Source organism: Simochromis diagramma, unplaced genomic scaffold (genome assembly GCF_900408965.1).
Source record: "Simochromis diagramma unplaced genomic scaffold, fSimDia1.1 OVJJ01000685.1, whole genome shotgun sequence".
Lineage (NCBI taxonomy): Eukaryota > Metazoa > Chordata > Actinopteri > Cichliformes > Cichlidae > Simochromis > Simochromis diagramma.
The window spans coordinates 8,848,813-8,871,357 of record NW_024387477.1 but is presented as its reverse complement, the minus strand read 5'-3'; the positions used below and the strand labels follow the sequence as shown (position 1 = coordinate 8,871,357).

At 39.6% G+C, this 22,545-nt stretch overlaps 1 protein-coding gene across 2 annotated transcripts; it reads right to left on the bottom strand.

The window, feature by feature from the left end:
• Window positions 1-3,126: 3,126 nt before the first annotated feature.
• ccnjl (cyclin J-like) lies at window positions 3,127-20,653 on the bottom strand. 2 transcript variants are annotated; one of them, XM_040015909.1, is made up of 6 exons: window positions 20,331-20,653; window positions 19,602-19,688; window positions 15,975-16,185; window positions 6,825-7,124; window positions 6,574-6,733; window positions 3,127-6,482 (listed from the first exon to the last, which is right to left on the bottom strand). In XM_040015909.1, the coding sequence occupies exons 2-6, from the start codon at window positions 19,668-19,670 to the stop codon at window positions 5,969-5,971; spliced, it is 1,254 nt and encodes a 417-aa protein (XP_039871843.1). In that variant the 5' UTR covers window positions 19,671-19,688; window positions 20,331-20,653; the 3' UTR covers window positions 3,127-5,968. The 2 variants fall into 2 exon arrangements, with proteins under 2 accessions (XP_039871843.1, XP_039871844.1); XM_040015910.1 differs by having other exon boundaries at window positions 19,602-19,685.
• Window positions 20,654-22,545: the final 1,892 nt, after the last annotated feature.

Genomic DNA, 22,545 nt, shown 5'->3' with positions numbered 1-22,545 from the left:
CAAAGAACAGAAGTAAAACCACATCTGCTGACAGAGAGAGGAAAATGAGTCTTTTGCTCATATTACACCACAGTCTGTGCATCTGATGCTTTTTCAGTTTCCCTTCCTTTCAAAACATGTTATCTTTTTTTATGCATTAACACATAAAGCACTTCGTTTAGCTTATGATATGAATCGTCAGGCTGAAATCCACAGTACACCTTAACAAAGGCATAAACAAGCGGGACAATAATTTTAATAACTTCCTCGGAGTCTTTTATTATCTTCATATTTTCCCTGAAACTTGACGGTGATACCACAGAGCTGATGCGCTGATGAACAAGATAAACCGCGGAAGAACTTCTGCAGCATCAGTTTTTAAAGTGCAAGGTTTCCTGTCATTTTCATCACTTCCTTTTTGTGTCGAAATGATTCTTGAACTCAAAGTCAACTTCTCTTTTACTTTCTTTACTTTATTTTATCCTTTTATCTTGTTCTCGAAACTGTAATAAACTCAGTTAAGCAGAAAAACAAATTCAAAGCAAATTCAATGCCAGTTTAACAAATAGGGAAAATATATTTCTGTGCACATTTGATACATGAAAACCCGAGGAGGGACAGATATCATAAATACAACCCCATACACATCTGTGCAAAATAAACCTGCTAGTAAAGATTGCTTCAGGTGGATCTTTAATCTTTTTTGTAGTTTGTGGTGTTTTGATTCATCAAAACTATTAATTAACCATTGACGTGGGACATTAAGTATTTACATCTGTGCTTCTCCCCATCCCATTAGGTTTTAGTGGGATGATGAGAGGTAACTGATGCTACATCTCCTCTTCCAGTTCTGCCTTAAAATTATAGACCTTGTACATTATGTTTTCCAAAATAACAGATTTTTTTAGTCATAGATAAAGGACCAAGTCCAATTCTAAAACCTCTAGAGTGAGGAAAGACTGAAACAGCACAGTTTAGTGGTGAGAAAAATCCCGATTGTTCGGTTATTGCACGTCTAGTCCGTCCGATTCACCCTCAGCATGTGGTTTTGTGGCTGTTGGTTTTAATATGACTTTTGTGCTCGACACTCCAGGCTACAGGTGCGTTTCTCTAATCTCACCACTAGGAGGTGCACTGTTTCTTCATAAAAAACAGAAGAGTTTGGCTTTTAAATCAATTTCTCGGCGTAGAGTAAAAAAGATTTCAATCTTTGCAAGAGAAAAAAAAATTCAGTCTGTTTCGAAACACTATGGGAATTATTTGCCTTAATAATGCAAAAAGAAGATAAAAAAAAAACACACAAAGGAAAGTAAATATAGTTGAAAAAAACTTTTATCAGTCTTATAAGACTGGGCTGTGTTCACTTGGACAGTGGCAAATGTATAAGAAGTATTTATGCATATATACTTCTAATGCACTTCTATATCAGTGGTACATTTCATCATGAAAGAGGAAAATCAGAACCTCTGTAATCACCATCTATAATCTGTCAAGTTTTAAGCTAGTGCGTGGTTAAAATCCCGCATATGATGTCATATCACAAGGTTCCTATCATGTAGCTGGGCTTTTTTATTGAGCATAACATCAAACATGTGGGTTTTTTTCATGTCATGTGTACTTATGTGGAGGGGGGGGGGGAGGTGTATTTCACAGAACACCTGTGCTTCTGAATCAGTGTTTTTAAGTGAGGTTGGATAAAATAAAATGAAATGAAATAATGATACAGGGGGAAATACATGATAGACCATGCTGTTTACTGTCAAGTCAACTTATATATACAGTTATTACAAATTTACATGACATTATATAAAACTGTCCAATGGATCCTTACTGTATTAATCAGACAATGAACCCACTAAAGTAAGCACTGGATATTTTAAACTATATATAGCACTCCCCTGCTGTACCAAGACAAAAATATCCATTGTATTAAATAAGTAGCACCCACATTAACCTTTATAAACAAAACATTTCTAGCCATGTGTTAGATGTAATTACAGTAGAAGCCCTTCAATAACACTGATTAAATGTTGCATTGTGACATGAGGTGAGCAGCTTTCTCTGCATCCCCCTCCTCACCCAACCCTTTTTCTCCTTTTCTCTTGAGGACACATTCAAAGGAAGCCGGGAGCTTTCTTCTGTAGCTCTGCATACAAAAGCCTACAGGAAAATGATCCATTAACAAACTGACGCCTGGAGCACCACCCTCCCCCTCCCCTCATCCACACCTCTACAGATGAGCCCCTGAAGACTGAAGATCTGGAAAATTCCTCACAGTGGTATCATGTTTATTTGTTTGTTGGTTCTTTAGGATTCTGTGACTGAAATTTTTAAATATTTGCAAGCAAACGTGATTAAACAACAACATTCCAGATTTTCTCAGTTCCACAGTAAGATAAATATGCCGCTGTGCTGCAGGGAACAAAGCTAAGGCTCAGCAGTCTAAGAGTTCACTATTGTGCGTGCGACATGAGGAGGGTGGTTTGCAAGCATTATACAAGAGGATAATGTCTTGTTTGTCAGAGAGAGCCCCATCACTGAATAGGTTTCTATATGTCAAAATGCCACACAGCATAGAAAGCACTGATGGAGCTGCGGAGGTGGACGGCAGGAGTAGAAGAGAGGCTTAACTTGTTCATCAGCACTCTGATTAGTGTTGCTCCTTTACTACCCCACCAGTGGTTACAGTGTGGGACTGACTGATTAAATTATTTGCTATAGATTTGACCTTAACTGCAAAGTGCTGGAAGAGCATGCACAGGCTAGTCTGCACATGCTAGTCTGCATTCATGCATAATCAGACAAGAATTACTGTCTGGTACTTTTAGTTCTGCATATAACCTCAAAAAGATCTAAACACAGCTGCCAGGTATTTTTATTATTTTAAAGCAGAAGAAATGATTAGAACACGAGTAACAGCACTTAAATAAATGTATTTAAATTGCTCCACTGGCTTTAGCTTAACGCAGGGCAGGTTTAATGAATGGTGTGCTGCAGTGACAGTATGTGGTCACAGCTGGAGGGCTGTGTGTAAGACCTGCAGGAGTTGTTACATTGTCTTCTCTCTAAGACAAAGTAACAGTGGGAACCCTGTGCACCCGAAAAGCTGCAGGCACTTGAGAAGAAACACACCTTTCACACACTCACTTCAATCTTTTGTGTATTTATTTTTTTCATGGCACTTTATGATAAAAACAGATCATTTTATCATTCAGTGTCACATAAACCAAGGCTACAAAAGAATATAAAAATACAAGTTGGATGTTTGTGGTGTCATTTTTACTATCACATTAGACGAGGGTTGTTTGGTGTGACTGGCATCAGCATTTCTTATGCAAAAAAAGAAAAGCAAAAAAAAAAAAAAGCATGATTAAACTGGCTAAAAGACAAATGCATTCGGTAATATCTATCACTTCCAAGCCTGATGCTGCAATATGCAACATATTCATTGTGTTCAGAACCCGCTGCCCCCCTCTAGGGGAGATCCAACTTACAGCAAGTCAAGTCACAATTATAAAAAAAAATTTAAAACTTATATAAGTTATAAAAGATGAACCAGTGGTAAACATGAGACAGTGATGGCTGTGGTCACTTTAAACAAACAAACAAAAACAACGTATTGCACCTTTGACACCTCAATGAGAAGTTGCTCTTGAATTATGAGAAAGAGAAAAATTAGCTAAAAAACAAAACAAAAAACTCTAATTCACACCAACAGCATTCAATGAAAGAATCAGAAAAAGACTGAACTAAAATAAAATGAAGACAAATGGAATGCATAAAATACAACAAAACTGTACACAGAGTTAGAAAACATAAAGGCATAGTATCATGGTTTATATCACTGAAACACATCAACAAGTCCTTTTGGTGGATGCAGGATTATATTAATCTGGGTAATGCTGTTTCAGGAAGCTTCATGTAGTGTTGTCTAACAAATATCTGTACATGTCTGTGAGCCTGACAACTGCTCAGGACAAGGCACGGACATGAGGAGGCTGCCCAACGTGCACAACTAACACCAGAATGAAGTGAAAAGTCGGGACATTTAAACGATAGGCAATTCAAGGTTCAAGAAATTCCAAGTAGCATATCTGAGTTTACACTTCTTCCAGAAAGACATCAGTTTTCTACAAAGCTGAGAAGACACTATCAGTTCAGTCAAGAGCTGGAACAATGAACAGATTCACTGATGTGTACTTTAAATGTTTCCTGACTCCAGCCTGCTTTTCTTTGCCATATATAACTGCAGATTTTCTATATTTAAGTAGAGTTTAAAAAAAAAGTATGAATACAATTAATATCATTAATGTTTTTAAGCTGATTTTAGAAATATCACACAGTTACTCAACCTAAAACCCAAATAGATGATTTGCAGCCCTAATTCAGTCAAAATATAGTAAAAAAAGATCCCGAAAATTGGAGTCGGCAAAGTTACAGTATCACTATGATACCAGCCGGCACTGGGAAGACGGAAGAAATGTGAAACAATTAGAAACAACAGGCTGCAGATACTGGCGTGTCAAACAAGCGACCGCAGGCTTATTCAGCCATGTAGCAGACTATTTCATGCATTCAGTTACTGAGTTGTACACAGTATGGTCCAGTGATGAATAAGGGGAGTATTACAGCCCCCGCAGATGCTGAATTAGCATCCACTTTAAAGCATAAGCACAGAATAATGAAGGAAAGGCTGCTAGCTTCAGCCTTAAAACCTGAGCCTGTTTCTATGAACAGTTACAAAAAAAAAAAAAAAAAAAAAACTAACTGACCAACGGTGGATTTCTAAGCTGGCAAAAAACTACATAATATCAAAAATGAATATTAAAAAAAAAGTCATAAATAAAAGCTATGACATGTTTCAATGGCATCATATTCAAGTATAATCTTGTTAAAGTCCCTGATACTTAGTGGTTCATGTAAACATTTGAGTCATTAACACAGACACAGAACCAACAGTTCAGAAGGCAGCAGCAATTCATATGTACAACACACACCAGCGTTGTGTCTCCTTCACCATGCTGGTCCAGTCACATCAGTTTGTCTTTTAATTCTTTGAGTGGTGCTGGAGAAATTAAAACTTTAGCATGACAAAGCCTGCAGCTTTAACAGAGCCACACGTTCACCTGCATGCGCGAGGGCTCAGCCACAAGGCTCGACTTTGGAGGTGAGAGAGAAAAAAGATGACGAGGGAGGCGGGGATAAAAATAGCGCACGCCTGATCGAGCTGCGGACTTCACCTGCTGCACACAGAACAATGACTTCTTCGTCCCCTCTGAGGTCTTATGTTGTGAGGAATTCTCAGAGAAGCCCTTCAGCTCATTAGATCAATGTTCAATGACGTGCAGGAGACACAAGTAAAATTTCCACTGACATACAGTCTCTTTGTGCTCTGCCACGTCAGCAACAAGCCTCCATTTCTTTCATCTCTCTGAAATGGTGGCTTAAAAAACAAAAAACAATATCAGCCAAATTTTCTCTATAACATGTTCAACTTTTGGGATTAGTAATTAAAAAAAACAAAAAATAAAACGTCAAGCAGCAAGATATGCTTATCACATACTTTGTCTTCTGTGCACTTCTAAAATTGGCTCAGCTATCACAACTGAGAACAGGCACTGAATGAGGTGGGTGTTGGATCACACGGCTGCTTTCATCTCATTCACAGTGATGACAGTCTCAAAATAACACAGATTTATAAAGTCAGCTCGGAATATAGGGATAAGAATTTCACAGCGCCTCAGTATTTCATGAGGCAGAGGAGCATTTGTCATGTCAGTGTGATGACTTCCACTGGATCTTTCTTGCTTTTGGACCTCTGTTTGCGTCTGAGGCGTCTCTGTGAGAGGGACGAGGGAGCTGGGCAAGCTGAAGCTGTTGCGGTGGCGACGGAGAGAGAGAGGAGGTCTGTAAGTGGGTGTTTGGGGATTAGGAGGTCTCTATCAGCGGACTCCCGTGGGGGTTTGCGTTCCCTCTCCGTCTCCTGGCGTCACCTGTCAAAGCAGCCGGCTGTGAACGTGTGATGAGCCCCTAGGTAGCTCCCACTGTAAGCCATGCTCAGACAATGTCGCGGCTCTCCAGCAAGGGCCATCTGCACAGAAATGGGGCCCTGGAGCGGCAGCCCACGAGTCCCCGGTTGGAGACCTGAGGTTAGGCTTGGGTAGGAGGGGAACGCCCCCGCAGGAGTGATGGAGGCAGCCCCAGCTAGAAGACCCATCCTGTGACTCTGAAGAAAGTCCTGAGACATGTTTACCACAGACCCCAAAGCCTGGGACTCAGCTAGTGCCTGCAGCTGGGACAGGGATGGGGAATGCTGAGAAATGTGTGGAAAGCTATCTGGCTGAAAGAGCAGCTGTGGTGTGGAGGAGGTGGAGGAGGCTGGTCTCTGGATGGCTGACACTGGAGAGAGGTGAGAGGTCTGCGGCTGGGACTGCAGAGAGGAGGGCCGGTGAGGAGGTGTGGATTTGGCTTTATTGGCCTCCTTCACATCGTTGTCATGAGCACTAAAAGGGAAAGGCACATATTTCAGTTGTTATCACACCTCCTGCAAAAATGAAATAAGTCAAGAAATGTGTGGGTTTGTGCGTCCCTTACAGCAACATCAGCTCAATGCACTGGGTGAGGTGGTCCCATGTGTACCCTGTTAGTAAATGCAAAGCAGTTGTCCAACTTGGAGAAATCTGAAGGCAAATACGAGATGCTGCCACACATGCAGCAGCAACCTGGGATGGCCTGAAACTCAGAAAGGCATGGTCTGTAAAAGAGAAAGAAGATCATCACTCTATGTTCAACACCTGTGTGACACATTAAGTAAAGTACAGTTCACTACCGTCTTTTAAACTCACCCTGCAATGAAACCTCCAGGAAGTAGTGTGTGTATTTCTCCATGAAAGCCTTGGTCTTGGAGAGGGAGGACAGTGGCCAGCCATTGTAGAGGTCGCCCTCCTGCACTGAGGCATGGAGGTAGTAGTCAATAAAGTGGGCGGGTGTGGGCATACACAGATTCCAGCCAAAGGTCTCGAGCAGCAGGAGCTCCATTTTGATCAGATCCTTCTTGTTGAGAACTATGTTTAGGCTGCACATGAACCCCAGAGAGTTCAGCTGCTCCAGTTTGGGGACCCGGTCCTCCTTCTCCTCAAATTTGCCTGCAAAGAAGCAAAGATGTAGTGAGGGTGGCTATAAAACTTTAGTTACACCTTCAGACTTTAGAGCCATAAAGACAAAAAAAAAAAATAGAAACATCCAATATTAATTTAACTTATGTAACAGTTTACATATGTATTCAAGGAGGCAACCTCTGTATTGCACTTAGCTTGCAAGTTCTTAAAAATATAAAGCATTACACCAATGCAGAAGACTTTTAGCTATGGTTTTTGTGTTATGGGTAAAGATTTTGAACAAAAAAGTCTTTAACATCTTTAAAAATATATAATAAATTTTGTAGGCTTTAATGGATTTATAAAATATGAACCAACTCATTTAAACGGTCATTAGCTGCACCTCTTGTGGTGACAAAAAATGCAATTCATAACTAACATCATCTCATGTACTGACAGAAAAGTAAGTAAGAATGGAAAATGTGAACCAGAATGAGTTGCATCTGGAAAAGGGTGATGATGATCTTTGCACAAGAATGTTTATTAATTGTTTTCCCTCTTTTTAACAAGATTACCATCATGTGCAGCAGGTTTACGGTTAGCTCTAAAGCAGTTTATTACCTACTAAGAATTTGCAATTAAGTTGGCTACTCCCGAACATCTGGCCATAGAGCAAAGTGATTATACTAATAAGCCCAGGGAGGCTTACAGTGGACCATAAAAGGACTTTCTATGAAAAAAAACGGTCAGCTCAATCCTCAGTACTTTTGTCCCTTTGTCTCACTCGCAGACATTAGAGAATCGTCATTTTTGGTGAGCCCCCCTCCCTGTCCTAAGACTTCCTGCTTTCCATAGCAACAGCCCTGAGGCCTCTGGGGTCCATGTGACCAATGAAGTGGGGTGTTTCTGCCTTTAATCCAAGGGTCCAACAGGCCTCTTCTCAAACATTAAGAATGAGGGCGAGGAGGGGTCGGGTTACACTGATACAGACTCCCTTTAAAGCCTGCAACAAACTGCATGCAGCTTTTACTACTAACTTTCAATGGAAGTTGCTGGCTCTCAAACTCAGAGCTCAATTTTTTTTTTAATACTGCTTCTAATTATTGGGAAGAAACCTTGGACATTTAGCTGTGCAATAAGACACTTTAAATTTAAACAAATGGGTTACAGGATGAAACATAATGTAGCTATAAGCAGTTTTTAAACAAGTATAAGTCCTCCTGTGGACATACAAAAGTGGATCCTAGCAGATAAATTACACCAAAAATATTGTCAATGATTACAACATAATACTCTGCAACAAATGTTTTCATACTGCTTAGACTTGATAAATAGGAACAGATCAAGTTAATACAGTTTAGTCTAATTGAGAAGCACCTAAGAGAAGCATTCAATAAATAAATACATACATAAATACATAAATAAATCAGTACTGTATTATAGACAAAGAAACAGAGAAAAGGTTTCTAAACTAGATTTAATATTTCTTTGGCCCTGGCAACAGCACTGCATGTGATCGTGTTGCCAGGGATCATTTGCAAAAAAATACAGTTAACCCAATAGCTTAACAATAAGCCAATATTAATCTGATTAATGAATTATTTTTTTAATTTTGAGGACCACCAGACTTACCACGTTTATTAAAGCATATTTATGTCTAAATGTCCGATTTGCTCTCTCTTGCTTTCTTTATAAGGATAGAATTTACATAATATAACATTGAGAATAAAAAATTATTTGCAGACATTTAAATAATCAAAAATACATATTTTTCCTGCCTGGAGACAAAATGTTACCCCATTATATCACGCTGGTAGGATTAAAATGTTACACTTCAGCTTGGCGAAAATATGCATTAATCCGGAAACAACGAAAACTCTCTGCAGGAGTAAATCTTCTAATCTAAGACAAGGCCAATGAAACACTGAAAACAGGAGCTTTACTAACCTTTCCCAGCTACAGTTATAAGCAAACAGCAACAATTATACTGATACTGTCATTGTCTTCAACAGACCTCATTTTCATATTTGAGCCCACGTCTAGTAGAGCGTCTTGAGTGTCTTCCTACAAGTATAAATTTTATCACCTATGCTGCAAACCACCATTAAGCAGGGGAAGGAAGAGAGAGGGAATGGGACTGGCAGGCCAACATGCAGGGATGTGGGGGTGAGACAGTAATTAGTAGAGAAGCAGTAATCGTGTCTATCAGGCAGAACAGGAAGCACAAAGAAACAGTGCTGTTTTACAACCACTCAGATTCAGTCCATGGCTCAGTCCACACTTGTCCCATTCTCTCACCCTCATATCCTTTGGATCAGGTCCCCGTCTGCTCCTAGACTGCTATGTCCACACAGACACTGCCATAAAAAGGCATCACTGCCCCCCTATCCCCACATAAACCCAGTCTCTTTGATCCTAAGACACACAAGTCAAGCTCCTTATTGTGTTCTGTGCTTATTCCTTTGGTTTACAACAATGAGTGTCCAAAAATAATCTTCAGTCAAACCTGCCAAACCATAACAAGAGTTTAAACCAGAAACAGTTAATATCATGGAGATTACAGTGTGTCATTTCAATAAGTGAACACATCATCAAAAAACACAGGACGGTGAATAAATTCACTTTATTCACCCACCCACTCCTCTCCTGCAGTCTGACAGCATCTGAATATAGCAACTTAATGTCTGAAAGGCCATCCTCGTCATTTACACTTCATATTTAACAAGTCTGAACTACATGCAATCACACTAACAGATAGGCATGATCAAGATTAGCACATTTCATGCTTCTCTGCGTGCCTCAGCTCACTAGAGAATAACCTTTAACAGCCATAACATATACATAATAAGAGTGTCTCTCACCAACTCGGTTTCTGATTTGCAATAAGATTAAGACATTCTTGTATGATGCATTGCTGCCATTCCCAGTACACGAGAGCATGTTTCAAGAGGCTGTGTGAGGAAGGGTTCGACTGTCTAAGCTAAACACATACTGTGATACTGTGCTTAGTGGCGATGACAGAGTCCTCCTCTTGAACAAAAAAGTTTAATTATACTTCACTAGATTTGACACACACTTGCAGCAACAAGTCTTTTTCATGTGTGGCGAATACAGTGTAACATAGCTCTCTCTCCATCACAGACATGGGTGGGTCTGAGGAATCTTGTTCTGAATGACAGAAAGCCTGCACCATGACAGAAAGATGAAATCAGAAAGCCTACAACTAAGAGTACAAGTAGCTCCTGGTTCTATTAATTCTGAAGTACAATAAATCAGACCGGTTACCATTTGGAAAAGTTATCCTAAAAGAGCACTAAAAATGTAACTATACATTATCCAGCCATCTATTCATAGCTTTTTCTGATTAACTAGCTTTAATTAAGTTAAATAGTGAAAAATAGCCAATGGGTTCCTCAAAATTGAAAGATGTTCTCAAATTTCACATTTTTATCCAAACAGCAATCAAAAATGAAAATGTATATAATTTCCTCTAACAGAAGGCTTAAGTCATTTTCACACATACAGTGCAGCCAGGAACTATTTTTGAGATTACCAGGTGGAGCGGTGGTGGATCGGACATTAAACAAACTTCATGTTTCCAGCAGAAACTCTGTGACATCAGAATGCCATTTCTAAGATTTCTAGGATCATAGTTTTTTGTTCCTCCTACAACGGCACCTAAAATCTAACACTGCTTTCCAGGAGCCAATGGACAAGATGAACTACCGTAAGAAAATTACTTTAGACTAATTTGAGACATTTTTCTTAAAATACTATTTAAATCGTTGATTACTTACCTAAACTGTTGTTATATAAAATTGTTGTTAAATAATAAATATCCAGAGCTAAATAGCATTATAGAGTCATTTCCGTCTGTTTTAAAAAATTAAAAACAAAATCAAATGTGCAAAACCGTATATAGCACTACACTGTTAAATCCACAAGTGTACACAATCCAGTACTAATGATACATACAATCATACAAGTACTAATCACAGTGTTTGGCTTTGTAAATTCTATCATATCTACTCACTGCTATTTTATTGGGATAACAGTGTGCCGTTTCACTGTTGCCAGTATGAAAGAGATGATGCATTCCTCTCCTGTGAGTTCAGCTCACCTGGAATGCAGACGGCTACATGATTGTATCTCAAGTCAGAAAGGAGTATAGAGTGACACTCCAAGGGTTTTATTTAAAAGCTTTCTTTTTCATCTAAACCATGTACTTCTCCATACAGAGCAACTACAAGACACCTATTATTTCTCACAGAACACACTGGTGATAATAATGATGAGAAAATGTGGAGCAAGTTGTTGAAAATATTCAGACTTAATGATGTGTGTCACAGGTTAAGGTTAGGAAGAGGTAAGACCAGGATGCAAGGCTTCCTCCCAGGTGTGTCATTTAGGGAAAAATGGGAGTTGGGGGTGGAGATGGAAAGCAGTTTAGAGTAATAGGGGCTGTTAGAAAACCTGATAGTTGTACTCTCACATACACAGGACTCATTTTCTGTTTCACTCCATTTTGCTGACAATGTGCAACTCTACCAGTTTTTGATCAGCCTTCAAACTTTCTTCACCTGGTAGTTCTCCACCACATCTAAAACTATTAAAGCATCTTTCCAGATTTCTTGGTGAAAATCTAAATATATATTTGAAAAAGGACACATTAAACCAGAAGCCCTGAATGACAAAAAAAAAAAAAAAAAAAAAAAAAAAGACTTTATACACAACAAAGCTTCAGATAAATCGACCAACAGCCCTGTGGTACATGTGAATGACTTCCCAAACAGGATTTCTTACTGCTATCAATTAATGCTGATAATCTCACATAAATAAAGCTCACCCTGCTTTCTCTCTTCAACTTGACAGCCATGAAGGAATTTCCCCTGTTCTTTAAACACAATGTATTTGTCGGTTCATCTTTCATTGGCAGGGAAAAATTGGTCACAGCTCCATCACAGAACCTCCGTGTTGACACCCCAGGTTCTGCCAGCTCTTACAATGTAGGCCTGGGCCGACCCCTGACCCCTGATGCTGAATGGTTGGGTGAGCGGGGAGAAACTGAGAAGACTCAGTCCTGCATATGTGTGTGTGTGTGTGTGTGTGTGTGTGTGTGTGTGTGTGTGTGTGTGTGTGTGTGTCAGATTGTGTGGGGGGATTCAGAGACTGACTGTGTGAAATGCCATGCAGTATGTGTGGTGACACAGGTAGTTCGTGGGGAGTTTCAGGCATTGCACAACAAAACACAAAATTCGACTAAATATTGACATTTGCCTGCAGTTGGGGGTTATAATTACAAAAAAAGATCTCAAACAAAAAGATGAACTGCCACATCTGTTTATGGATATTTTTAATAACATTTTCAAGCAAACTTGTGGATCCCACACTTCTTTATTGTGAACACATGTCAACCGTTCAATCAGAATCACAGATTTGGACAGAGAGGGAAGTGAGTCCCCTATTAATCAACATTTTAGGGTACCCCACCGAGTGGTTCAGTTCTAACATGTCCCATTTTGCAGGCTACCACCTCTCCCTCCCTTTCTACCCTGTTTAACATCAGCAGTCAACCTGCCTTTGAAGTACCGCTCCACTCATTTCCCAACCCCCTCAGGGATGTGGGAGTGCTTTTTACTGACTATCCTGTCCCAGGACTGGCTCTCTCTGCCCGACCCTGACAAGGTGAGAGAACGAGGAGGAAACAGAGCCAGCAGCAGCAGAAGGTAAAGGGACATTATCAGAACAAGCCAGTTTTATGTCTGTGTGTTGGTGGTAGTAGTGGCAGCCTTTTAATGGCAAACTCTGAAATGGATCAGACATGAATGTGGATTTTAATGAGGTGACCACAAGAAAGGACTCAGTGGGTTTATCACAAGGTTGCCACAGCAACCATGTCCTCTTTTAGTGACATTAGCTTACGGCAAATCTCTACCATACACACACACACAAACACACGCCTGCACACACAACAGCCTGCACACACAACAACCTCCACCCCTTGGAGTGTGCTCCCCTCCCCCTCTATGGGAAGGGTCTGGCTGGCTGGCTGGCTGGCCTGCTTGCATTGACTGGCTTTTGTTTGAGGCCTGACTCGGAGAGCATATGGCAGGTGCCCCTCGGCACACAGTTCCTCCCCACCCCCGGGCTCCGACGCCTATGTAAGTGCACGCTGTAGTCTCTTTAGTTGTGCCATTTCACAGGATGCTCTTTTCTTGTAGAATCAGAATCAGAAGACTTTATTTATCCCCAAGGGGCAATTAACAAACAACAGAGCAGCATAACGTTGAAGATAAGGACAATAAGAACAGGCAATAAGAGTTGTAGGGCTCAAGGAACAAAATGTATGAAAACCACCTTCAGCGAGAGCTTGTAACTGAGATTCACTCAGGAGAGTTCACCTGTCCTGATCAGAAAAAAAAATGTCAACAAGACTGATGTATCACTGCAGGACTTCAACACAACAGATACTTAATTCTGAGGGAATATATTGGCTTTCTTCTCAAAATAAAAATCAGCAGTCAATAAACCTCATTTCCACTTACTCGGTTTATAAAAAACTGACCATAACCTTACTACCACAAATGAAGAGGAGCTCATCCTTGCGCAAATACAAGCACTCACAAGTTCCCACAAAAAACACAGAAATAATGGAGAAACAGGATTAGGCAGTGACTGCTGAGAAGTATGAAAGAGGTACTGATTAATTAACAGAGTTTGAAAGCCAGGAGAGTTTAAAGAAAGACAATGTATGTGCCTGTCAAAGCCAGTCAGTGAGACCTGGGGAGGTTGTTCAATAACTAGGCCAGATTCCAAGGCACAGATGAAAACCCGAGACAACTTTGATTGAAATGCACTTTCAAGCCCTCATCAATCATGACAGAGACTCCCTCAAGTCCTGGAGGAGTGAGAACAGAGAGGAGAGCAAGAGAAAGCCTTAGTATCTGAAAGCCACAATCAAAGGATTTTTTTTTAAATTGATTAATTATTAGTGATTAGAAGGATAACCTCTTTCCAGGTTGAGTTGATAATAATTATATCACTAAATTAACAAACTCACAAAGCTATTCTTGGATTCTCAGGAGATTGATTTAAAAAAAAAAAAAAAAAACTCTTTCAAGTCTTATATTCAAATTTATCACACCATAGAGACTTCTGATTGCAAAAGCGGCATGTATGCGACTCCACACACACACACACACACACACACACACACACACACACACACACACACACACACACACACACACACACACACACACAGAGAGCCCTCCCAAGTGAACGGGCCCCGTTCCAGACTCTTACTCTGACAGCATCATTAGTCTAATTACCCATGATGCCAAGGGCTACATTAACGTACAGAAATCCTCACAGTCTGTTAATCACCAGACAGGCATACAGACACTAATAACTACCACACAACCTACACCCTGAATCTGCACTAGGGGGGAGGGGGGATGTTGATTAACACACCTGCTTTACACAAAACAAAAAGAAACATTTTTTGACTTCAGAGCAGAAAAGCAAATTGTTACTAATCAAACTAAACCACTACTTCACTCACTTTTGCAGAAACAAAGACAACTTGAAAATCGATGCAACTACAACCAAAGCATTCACATCTGTGCACACTGATGCATTTTTAATAAGTTTGGAAGAACAAAGGAATTCTGTGATGGAAAACATCACTCTATTAGCAGGCTCAAATCACAGCTGGATTTGGTCTTTGTAAGTGTTTGCTGACAATAAGAAAGCACACAATATCTCCATATTTTCTCTGCTGATCACAGCAGAAAATTGCCATTAGACAGTGAACAACTAATGGTAGTAAATTAGATTTGTATTGGGATGTTGGGTAAGCTGGAATTTGCAATCAATTAAATGAGTTTTGTTTTTGTTTTTTTAAACAAAATGTTTTGCAGCTTTAATTAGAGGACATTTTAACCTCAGAAAGTGCAACACTAGTTCATCTAAGGCTCAAACTGAAGTAGCCACTCAGATCATATTACAACAAGGATCAAAGACAGAGATAAAGTTCTGCAGGCATGAGCATAATCCCAACGGTTTCTCAAAAACAGTGGAACCATCATGCTGTCACATTGGAAACCTGGTTTTATCTTAAACCAACACAGTGAACAGTAAACTGTCAATACAGTTCAGTTAAAAGGTGGAGCTGGAAGGGGAAAAAGCATCTCTAGAGTGTAACTCAAAATAGCTTAGTTGCAGGAAGTGTTTCACCTTGTGCCATCTGTGCACAAACCACAGTCAAAGCATTTCTTTTAGCACAACAGACTCACAGTGCAACCATTGTGTAGTTACAAGATGAAATATAACACTTTTTAAGATGAAAACGTAAACCTTAACCTCAGTAAAGGTTCCTGTCAGATTAAAGCTTAAGAAAACCATTTAGAACATCAATTAAAACTTTCATCTAAAAAAAAAGAGTTTTAAGAAAGAAAATCAACTTCATGCTTCTTAACATGTTCATATGGTCCTTTTTATGTTAGAAGACAAGCCATAAAGCACCACGACCAAGCGTTTTGTTTTTGTTTTTTTACATTTACTGCTCTAAAACACAGAGTATCAAAAAACACCGATCCAAACAGCCATGGCTTCATAAATAAACTAATTCCAATCAACTTGAAGAGTGGGGCTAACTTGTGAAAGATAGAGAAACCTTGTTCTCCAACACTAACAGCAGCCCATTTATTACCTGTGTGATAACACATTCAGCTATCAAGAGGTGTGAAATTACCTCTAATCCATTTAAAAGCATGATGGGATTATTTTGAGATTACTTGTAGGGATTTTATCAAGGAAAATATTTTTTAAATGCCTGGAATATAGAAAAAGCATGGGGCAAGTTTTGAGAAAATAAAAAGCTGATTCTGAACTTACTAGCTAGCAGCAGACAGGACAGAGCAATGACGTAGAGCTGCCTGACAGCCACGTCATAGTGGTCCATGAACAAGTCCAGCAGATAGACTGCCAAGTGACGGGCTGTAGGACATAGCTGGTAGCGATTACTCAGGATGGCCAACAAGTCTGCAAAGTACCGTCGCATGCCAATCTGGGGAGAATGGGCCCGGTAGGCCGGCAACTTCAGCTCCTGAAGAGAGAAAAGATAACAGGGATGTTAACGACGGGGTGTAAGAGGAACAGGGTGGGCAGGAAGCAGTGATGAAAAAGCGTGGGGGTCGAAAAGAATATGCATAATAATGGTAAGCCATGCTGACTAGATTCACTACTGTCATGAGAGTGGTGGGTATGATACTCATATTAAGAAAGGAAATTATTTTTATACCAAAAACTCTTGATTATGATTCAACCCTGGATCAGTTTCATTTAATTCACCATTGCAGCAGAAAACTGGAGCTAATCTGGGTCATTGCAGGGGTCTCTGAACAAAGGGGTGAGGGTTTGTGTGTGATGAGTTGTACGGGGAGGGCCTCCAGTGGAGGTTGAGTGGTAGATAGGATTAGGTTTCACCCCTAGCCCATCTCCTATTCATGTTCAATTAGCTGCATGTGTTTCAAAGTGGAATGAAGACACTTGGGGGCATTTGCATTGAAACAGCATTGGGTATCTTCCCAATCAGCTACAGAAAACTGGAGAGAGACCAAGTTTCTAGTTTCAAAACCTGCCTCAGAGTAAGAAATAGGAGACATTTGGAACTGCACGTACACAGAACAGCTATTCCCCCTGAATTCATGATACTAATACTCGAATATGTTTTTATGTTTTTTTGGATGCATAAAAACAAGGGCTTTGGGATTTGATAAGAGATCAAGGATTGGCAGATTAATCTCTTTAGCGCCAGCAAGGAGTCCTTAAAATAAAGGAAAAATATCCACATTATGTCGGGACTGCTGTTCAAGAATATCCCATAGCTTAGGTTGGATCAAATCGTCCAATCTGACTAGTAATCAGTTGTTATATATCCACAAACCACTGCCTTCCATTCTTGTTTATCATTCTTCCATTAAAATAAATCACAAATTGGAGGGCAGCAGCTAAAAAACCTGGCAGATCAGCCAATACTAGTATCAACCGTTTCTCTGAAATGCACTGATGGAAATGTGTGCTATTATAGCCGACATGCTGCACAAAAATTATTTGCTGTGAATGCAAAACTTAAAAAAGTCTTCAGACTGGCACTTCAGTGGAATTCAAAAATAAGCAGTACCCCCTACCAAATCAACATAGCAACACCAACCCCCGGTGCCATGACCTATCATATCAGCCAGTCCTCCCCAAACTCTGCTCCATCTGTCTGTCTCGGGGTACAAGGGCAGCAGGAGAATGGGGGTGGATGTGAAAAGAAGGGAGGGCTGCTGGAGTCTGCAGGGCTCTGGGGGGGTCTGCGAGGAGTGCAGAGGAGCCTTTGTGGGGGATCCGCACCATAATTAAGGATTCCACAGCTGCCTACTGATTTGCATGTCTGATAATTTGCCACATGCTACACACCACCGCTATCTCCCACATCAGGGCATTATCGCTGCAGCACACATCATTAAGGCTGGATGAGACTGTGGGGGTAAAGGCGCCATGCAGGAAATGTGAAGACCGCGTGAGGGCCTTTTTACGCACGGTTCTGACACTGACTCACCAATCTTTTCCATTACAGGTTTATGGAAATTTACGGTTTCTGAAGACATAAAACAACCAAGCAACTGACAATTATTTTATTTTTGGAGGAAAAAAAAGATTTACTCTAGATTTTAAATGAGTTGTTCTGTTTAGAGAAATGTCAGCTTTCAAGTCATCTAAAAGCAGCATTCTTTTTTTATCTGGCATAGTTAATGATCCATAAGTTAAACAGTCATTTCAGCATAAAAACAGTTTAGTCTTGAGAACAAAATCTGAAATCTTGAGGTCTGTTCAAATTCAAATGAAAGTCTTATGGTCATTTATTACATGTAATCGGGGGATAACAGTGTACCCATGCTTCAATTTGCATTATCTGGTTTAATCCTCTTTATTGTACTATTATTACTTAACTTGATTCTTATCTATTTTTACTACTTAAAACCCAATGTGATTTTCTATGATCTATTGGCTTTCCTATATATCTTTTATTCCCAATATGGCCTAGGTAAAGGAATGATTGTAAAGAAATTCCCAATTTTCTTTGAAACAACTGTAGTGTGTTTCTACATGAAGACATCTAGTGGTATCTGCGATCTTGTGTAGATGACCAAGACTCCTGTGAATTTGGGTAAAAGATTAAAGTCCATGGCAAGAAAAAAATGTATAAAAAAACAAACAAACACTACAACTGTCTACAAATCAGTCGCCTGATCAAAATAATTTAGAAACTGAGAAAAACCTGATTTGAAACTGTCTAACTCACTGCAGTACAACACAGGCAGGTTTGCACGGCATCCACCAGGTATTTCTGTATTGTAACTTGAGATCATTTAGTGCTGCATATCATACTGTGGTGAAAACAGTTGCTTTAGATTTGACTAGAAACACTTGAGACGGACAGCATGTCTCTCATTGTCACAGATGAGAAAAGAGTGGGCGTGTTGTTTTGTTTCCAGCTCTGCATAAAGACTTTCAGTGTAATTGACAGCTCGCTCTGAGTCAGACACTGTCCAGCATGCGTAAACTGATTCAAATGCTATGTAAGCGTGTGACTCATTACATGCAGCTCACAACCACCCGATACGCTACACTCCTCATTCTACACACATTCTTGCGATTTGTGGCACATTTAAGATACCTGATCTTCTAAACCTGAGCTCCATCACTATGAAGATGAAAATGCCAGCAAAGTGACAGATGTCTCCATTAAAGTGACACATGGGGAAGAAATATGATCACGCTCTGAGGTTAATTAAGATGTTCTCAATTAATGAGCCTTAAATCCTCCATGTAATCTAATTTAGACTATGTTTAAATAGACAGCAGGACCGGGTAATTATATTTTCCTCGCAACATTACATCTTGTCGTGGAATATCAATACAGCTCAGGGTCTGATTCAAATGTGTGCCACAACTGTTCAAAAAAAAGAAAAATTACTTTTAACACTTTCTTCTGAAAATCAATAGTAATCACTTGGTCTTTAGAACAAGGCAAAGGGTGCAATTAAAAAACTAAAACTAAACACTTATAATCCATTTGAGTAACAAATTTTGGCAAAGCTGCAGTTGAGAGTTTAACATCAGTGTTTGTTGACTCACTGTTAATCACTTTAATTCACGGATTTGATTAGGCAGAAGTAAAACTGTCAATGTTTGCTGGCGTTTTTCTAGACTTCCTCTGAGCTGGTGATAAAGATAAGCACTGCACTGCAGTGTGTAGCACGTTTTTTATTTTTATTTTTTTAATTCACAGACACTGTTGATTTTGGCCTCACTGTTTGAAAATGTCAGCTGCAAAAGCCTAGTGCTGTGAGGAGAGGTGGGGGGTTACTGTTTTTAAAGGTGAATTTAAGTTATCCTAAGCGCAAGCAGTCAGAAGAAGGTCGGCAAAATAAAACTTCCTGTTAAAACAGAGCTTAGTTCAGACAAACTCACCTTAATGCGGAGGGACTGATGGATATCTGCAGCTAACTGATCCTTCCACCATTCCAGCTCCCTCTCCATTTTTCCTAGTTTTACCTGCTGAAAGCAAAATCAGACAAAGTTCAGGTACTTGAAGAAAGAAGCAAGGCCAAGCCAGTATAACCACCACACTGAAAGTGTTGAGACTATTTTTACTACATGAGAGGAAAGAAGGTAAAGCTGAATTTAAGTCTTTCTACAACTGTTCTCTTTAATTTAAAATGTAGGATTAGTAAGCTAGCTGTTTTGTTCTCGTTGACAGTAAAAAAATAAATAAATAAATACCCTTTCGAGGAATGCGTTTTTGATAAAGTTTTTAAACACCTTTATCTCGCTGCACAGGTCTATTTCCCCGCATAGGCCATTTTCTGTGTTCGGAAACCTAATGGCTCGGTTAAATGCCCCCTTCGACCATGCTGTAGGTCAGTCTCATCAAAGCAGCCTTCCATAAAATCTCATTTTTTAACGTGGTTGTTCATCGCGAAGGCAAATCACCAACCAGTCCTACATTTCAGTTATGACTGAAGGCGATTCTGCACCACGAGACTGCGGCCAAACAGACGGGCTTTAAGTTAACTGTTCCCACCAGGCTCAGAAATACTGAGCTCATCACAAACTCAGATTATTTTTCCGGCAATCAGCAACAAAGAAAACTTTTTCTTTCTTCTTTTAGTCTTGGTAGTTATCGCCTGTTTCACTCACCGCTCCGTCGGGAATGCCCCCCAGACCCCTTTGTCTCAGTCCGACATCCTGAACGACAGAACTCCGCTACGGCTCAACTTTGAGTAAGACCTCTTTTTGTCGGCGAAAAAACAAAGTTAATAACACAAAACAGAGTAGGTGCCACCGTTAAATCCCACCGACAGGCCTTCGGGTTCCCCGTTTCCCCCAAACTGTTCACACTTTTCCGAGAGAAACCACTGAGCCGTTTTCTCTCCGGTGGCTTCGCTGTTAACAAAGTAGCCTCTTCAGCTCAGCCAGCTGCTACTGTTGGTCTACAGAGCTCGTGCGCTAGACGTGAGGTTCCTCCCCCAGCCTGGGAATTGTAGTCTTTAAAGGTCACCGCTAGAACTACAAACGGCTACAGTTCAGCAAAGGATCTCATTTCATTTATTTAATATACAAAATGTTAACGAATGCATATTATATTATATTATATTATATTATATTATATTATATTATATTATATTATATTATATTATATTATATTAAACATTTACCTATCTTTTAAGACAGAAATCCCAGACAGTATTCCCTTTGAGCAAGAATTCCAGTGATTTTGGAAGTGCTGTTATTGAAGTTGTCTATTTTAATGCTATCAAGTGTGAGAGCTAACTGTTCAGTCCAGTGAAGAAGTATCTGACCCCTTTCTTTCTTTCTTTCTTTCTTTCTTTCTTTCTTTCTTTCTTTCTTTCTTTCTTTCTTTCTTTCTTTCTTTCTTTCTTTCTTTCTTTCTTAATGATCTGAAACATGTAAATATGACAAATATAAAACAATAAGAAATACAGAAATTTGCAAATAATTGTCACAGCACTGTATCCCTGACTCTAAGCTTTTCCCCTGTATCAGTACCAAAAAAACACAACAATACACAGGCTTCAACAGCCTTTATAAACTGTTTATCTGGCACAAGATTTATGCTAACAATTATCTTAAACTGCAAGATATAAAGAGCTTGTGTGTGCTTCTTAAAAACATTGGTTGAATGCTTTGAGCTAAATGATCCCCAAGTAAATGCTGGAACCCGCTTTCAGTATGGTATCTGTTTGAATTAGTTTAGGGGAAGGAATAGGATAGGGTCTAGCTGAGGAATTGCTTCGGTATATTTGTTTGATAATGACAACAGCCGTTTAAAGGAAGTTAGATATCACACTGACATTCGTTAAGTGCAAACCTGTGTGAGTCCATTTTGCTAAACATCACTCTTGGCTGACTTTGGGGGATTTAAACTCAGCATCTCTGCATGGGAACATGAGGCTCTATAGTGGTGCATTGAGTTACCTACTGAGCCACTGACAGAGATGAGAGTAAAGCATCATATTTTCACATTTTTGTTGAAGGAAAGTGTTTGATTCAAGTATAACACTTTTTAGAAGTGATTCGGTTATTTTTAGCTAGAGCCATCTAAGTAGGAGAATATACAGCATGCTTCCAGGCTCCAAACAAAAAGGAAGATTTTGCAAACATAAGAACAGGGGAGCTGAGCCTGTATATAAATAAAATGCTGCTTTCTTTCTGTTTACTTAAGAAAGCTGTTATCTGAGTGTTTGTAGCAGAAGCTCTGCCTGCATGAAGCGTACTGCAAAAGATTTGACTCCAAATAGCTATTAACACTTTACATTAAGACTGGGTAAATTGTTTAAATTAGCTCTACACTGACTAACTATTCTAAAATGAAGTTTTCAGGTTTGCCATTGATGCATTCGTACTTTTACATAAGCACAAGTTTAAATGCAAAATTGCATTTCTTCCCTGAAGTATCATGGGTTATGGATACATTAGTTAAGTAACACATTAGATCAAGTGTGATTAATTGCTTCCATGTGTGATGTGAATACCCACAGATGACTTTGAGACATTTGAGTATAAAACCCCAGTTAAAAATCCCCCTGTGGTCCATGAAATGGTGATGAACGGCCTCTAAAAGTAAAGAAACACAGGAGGTGCAGCATGTTCTTGTGTTTCTCCAATCCTTTGTCTCCTTAATGTAGTCTGTCATTGTCCTGTATTTGGTAACACTTTACAGTATGGCCCACGACTAATTAAATGGAATTGCAGTGGAATGTAGTTTATTTGAAATTACAATGTAATTATATGTACCTACAAATACTTGAAGTGAGGTACACTGGCATAAGGGGGCAAAAGTGTTTTGGTTTTTTTTTTACAGAAAACAAGGAAGTATTTATACTGTAAATAC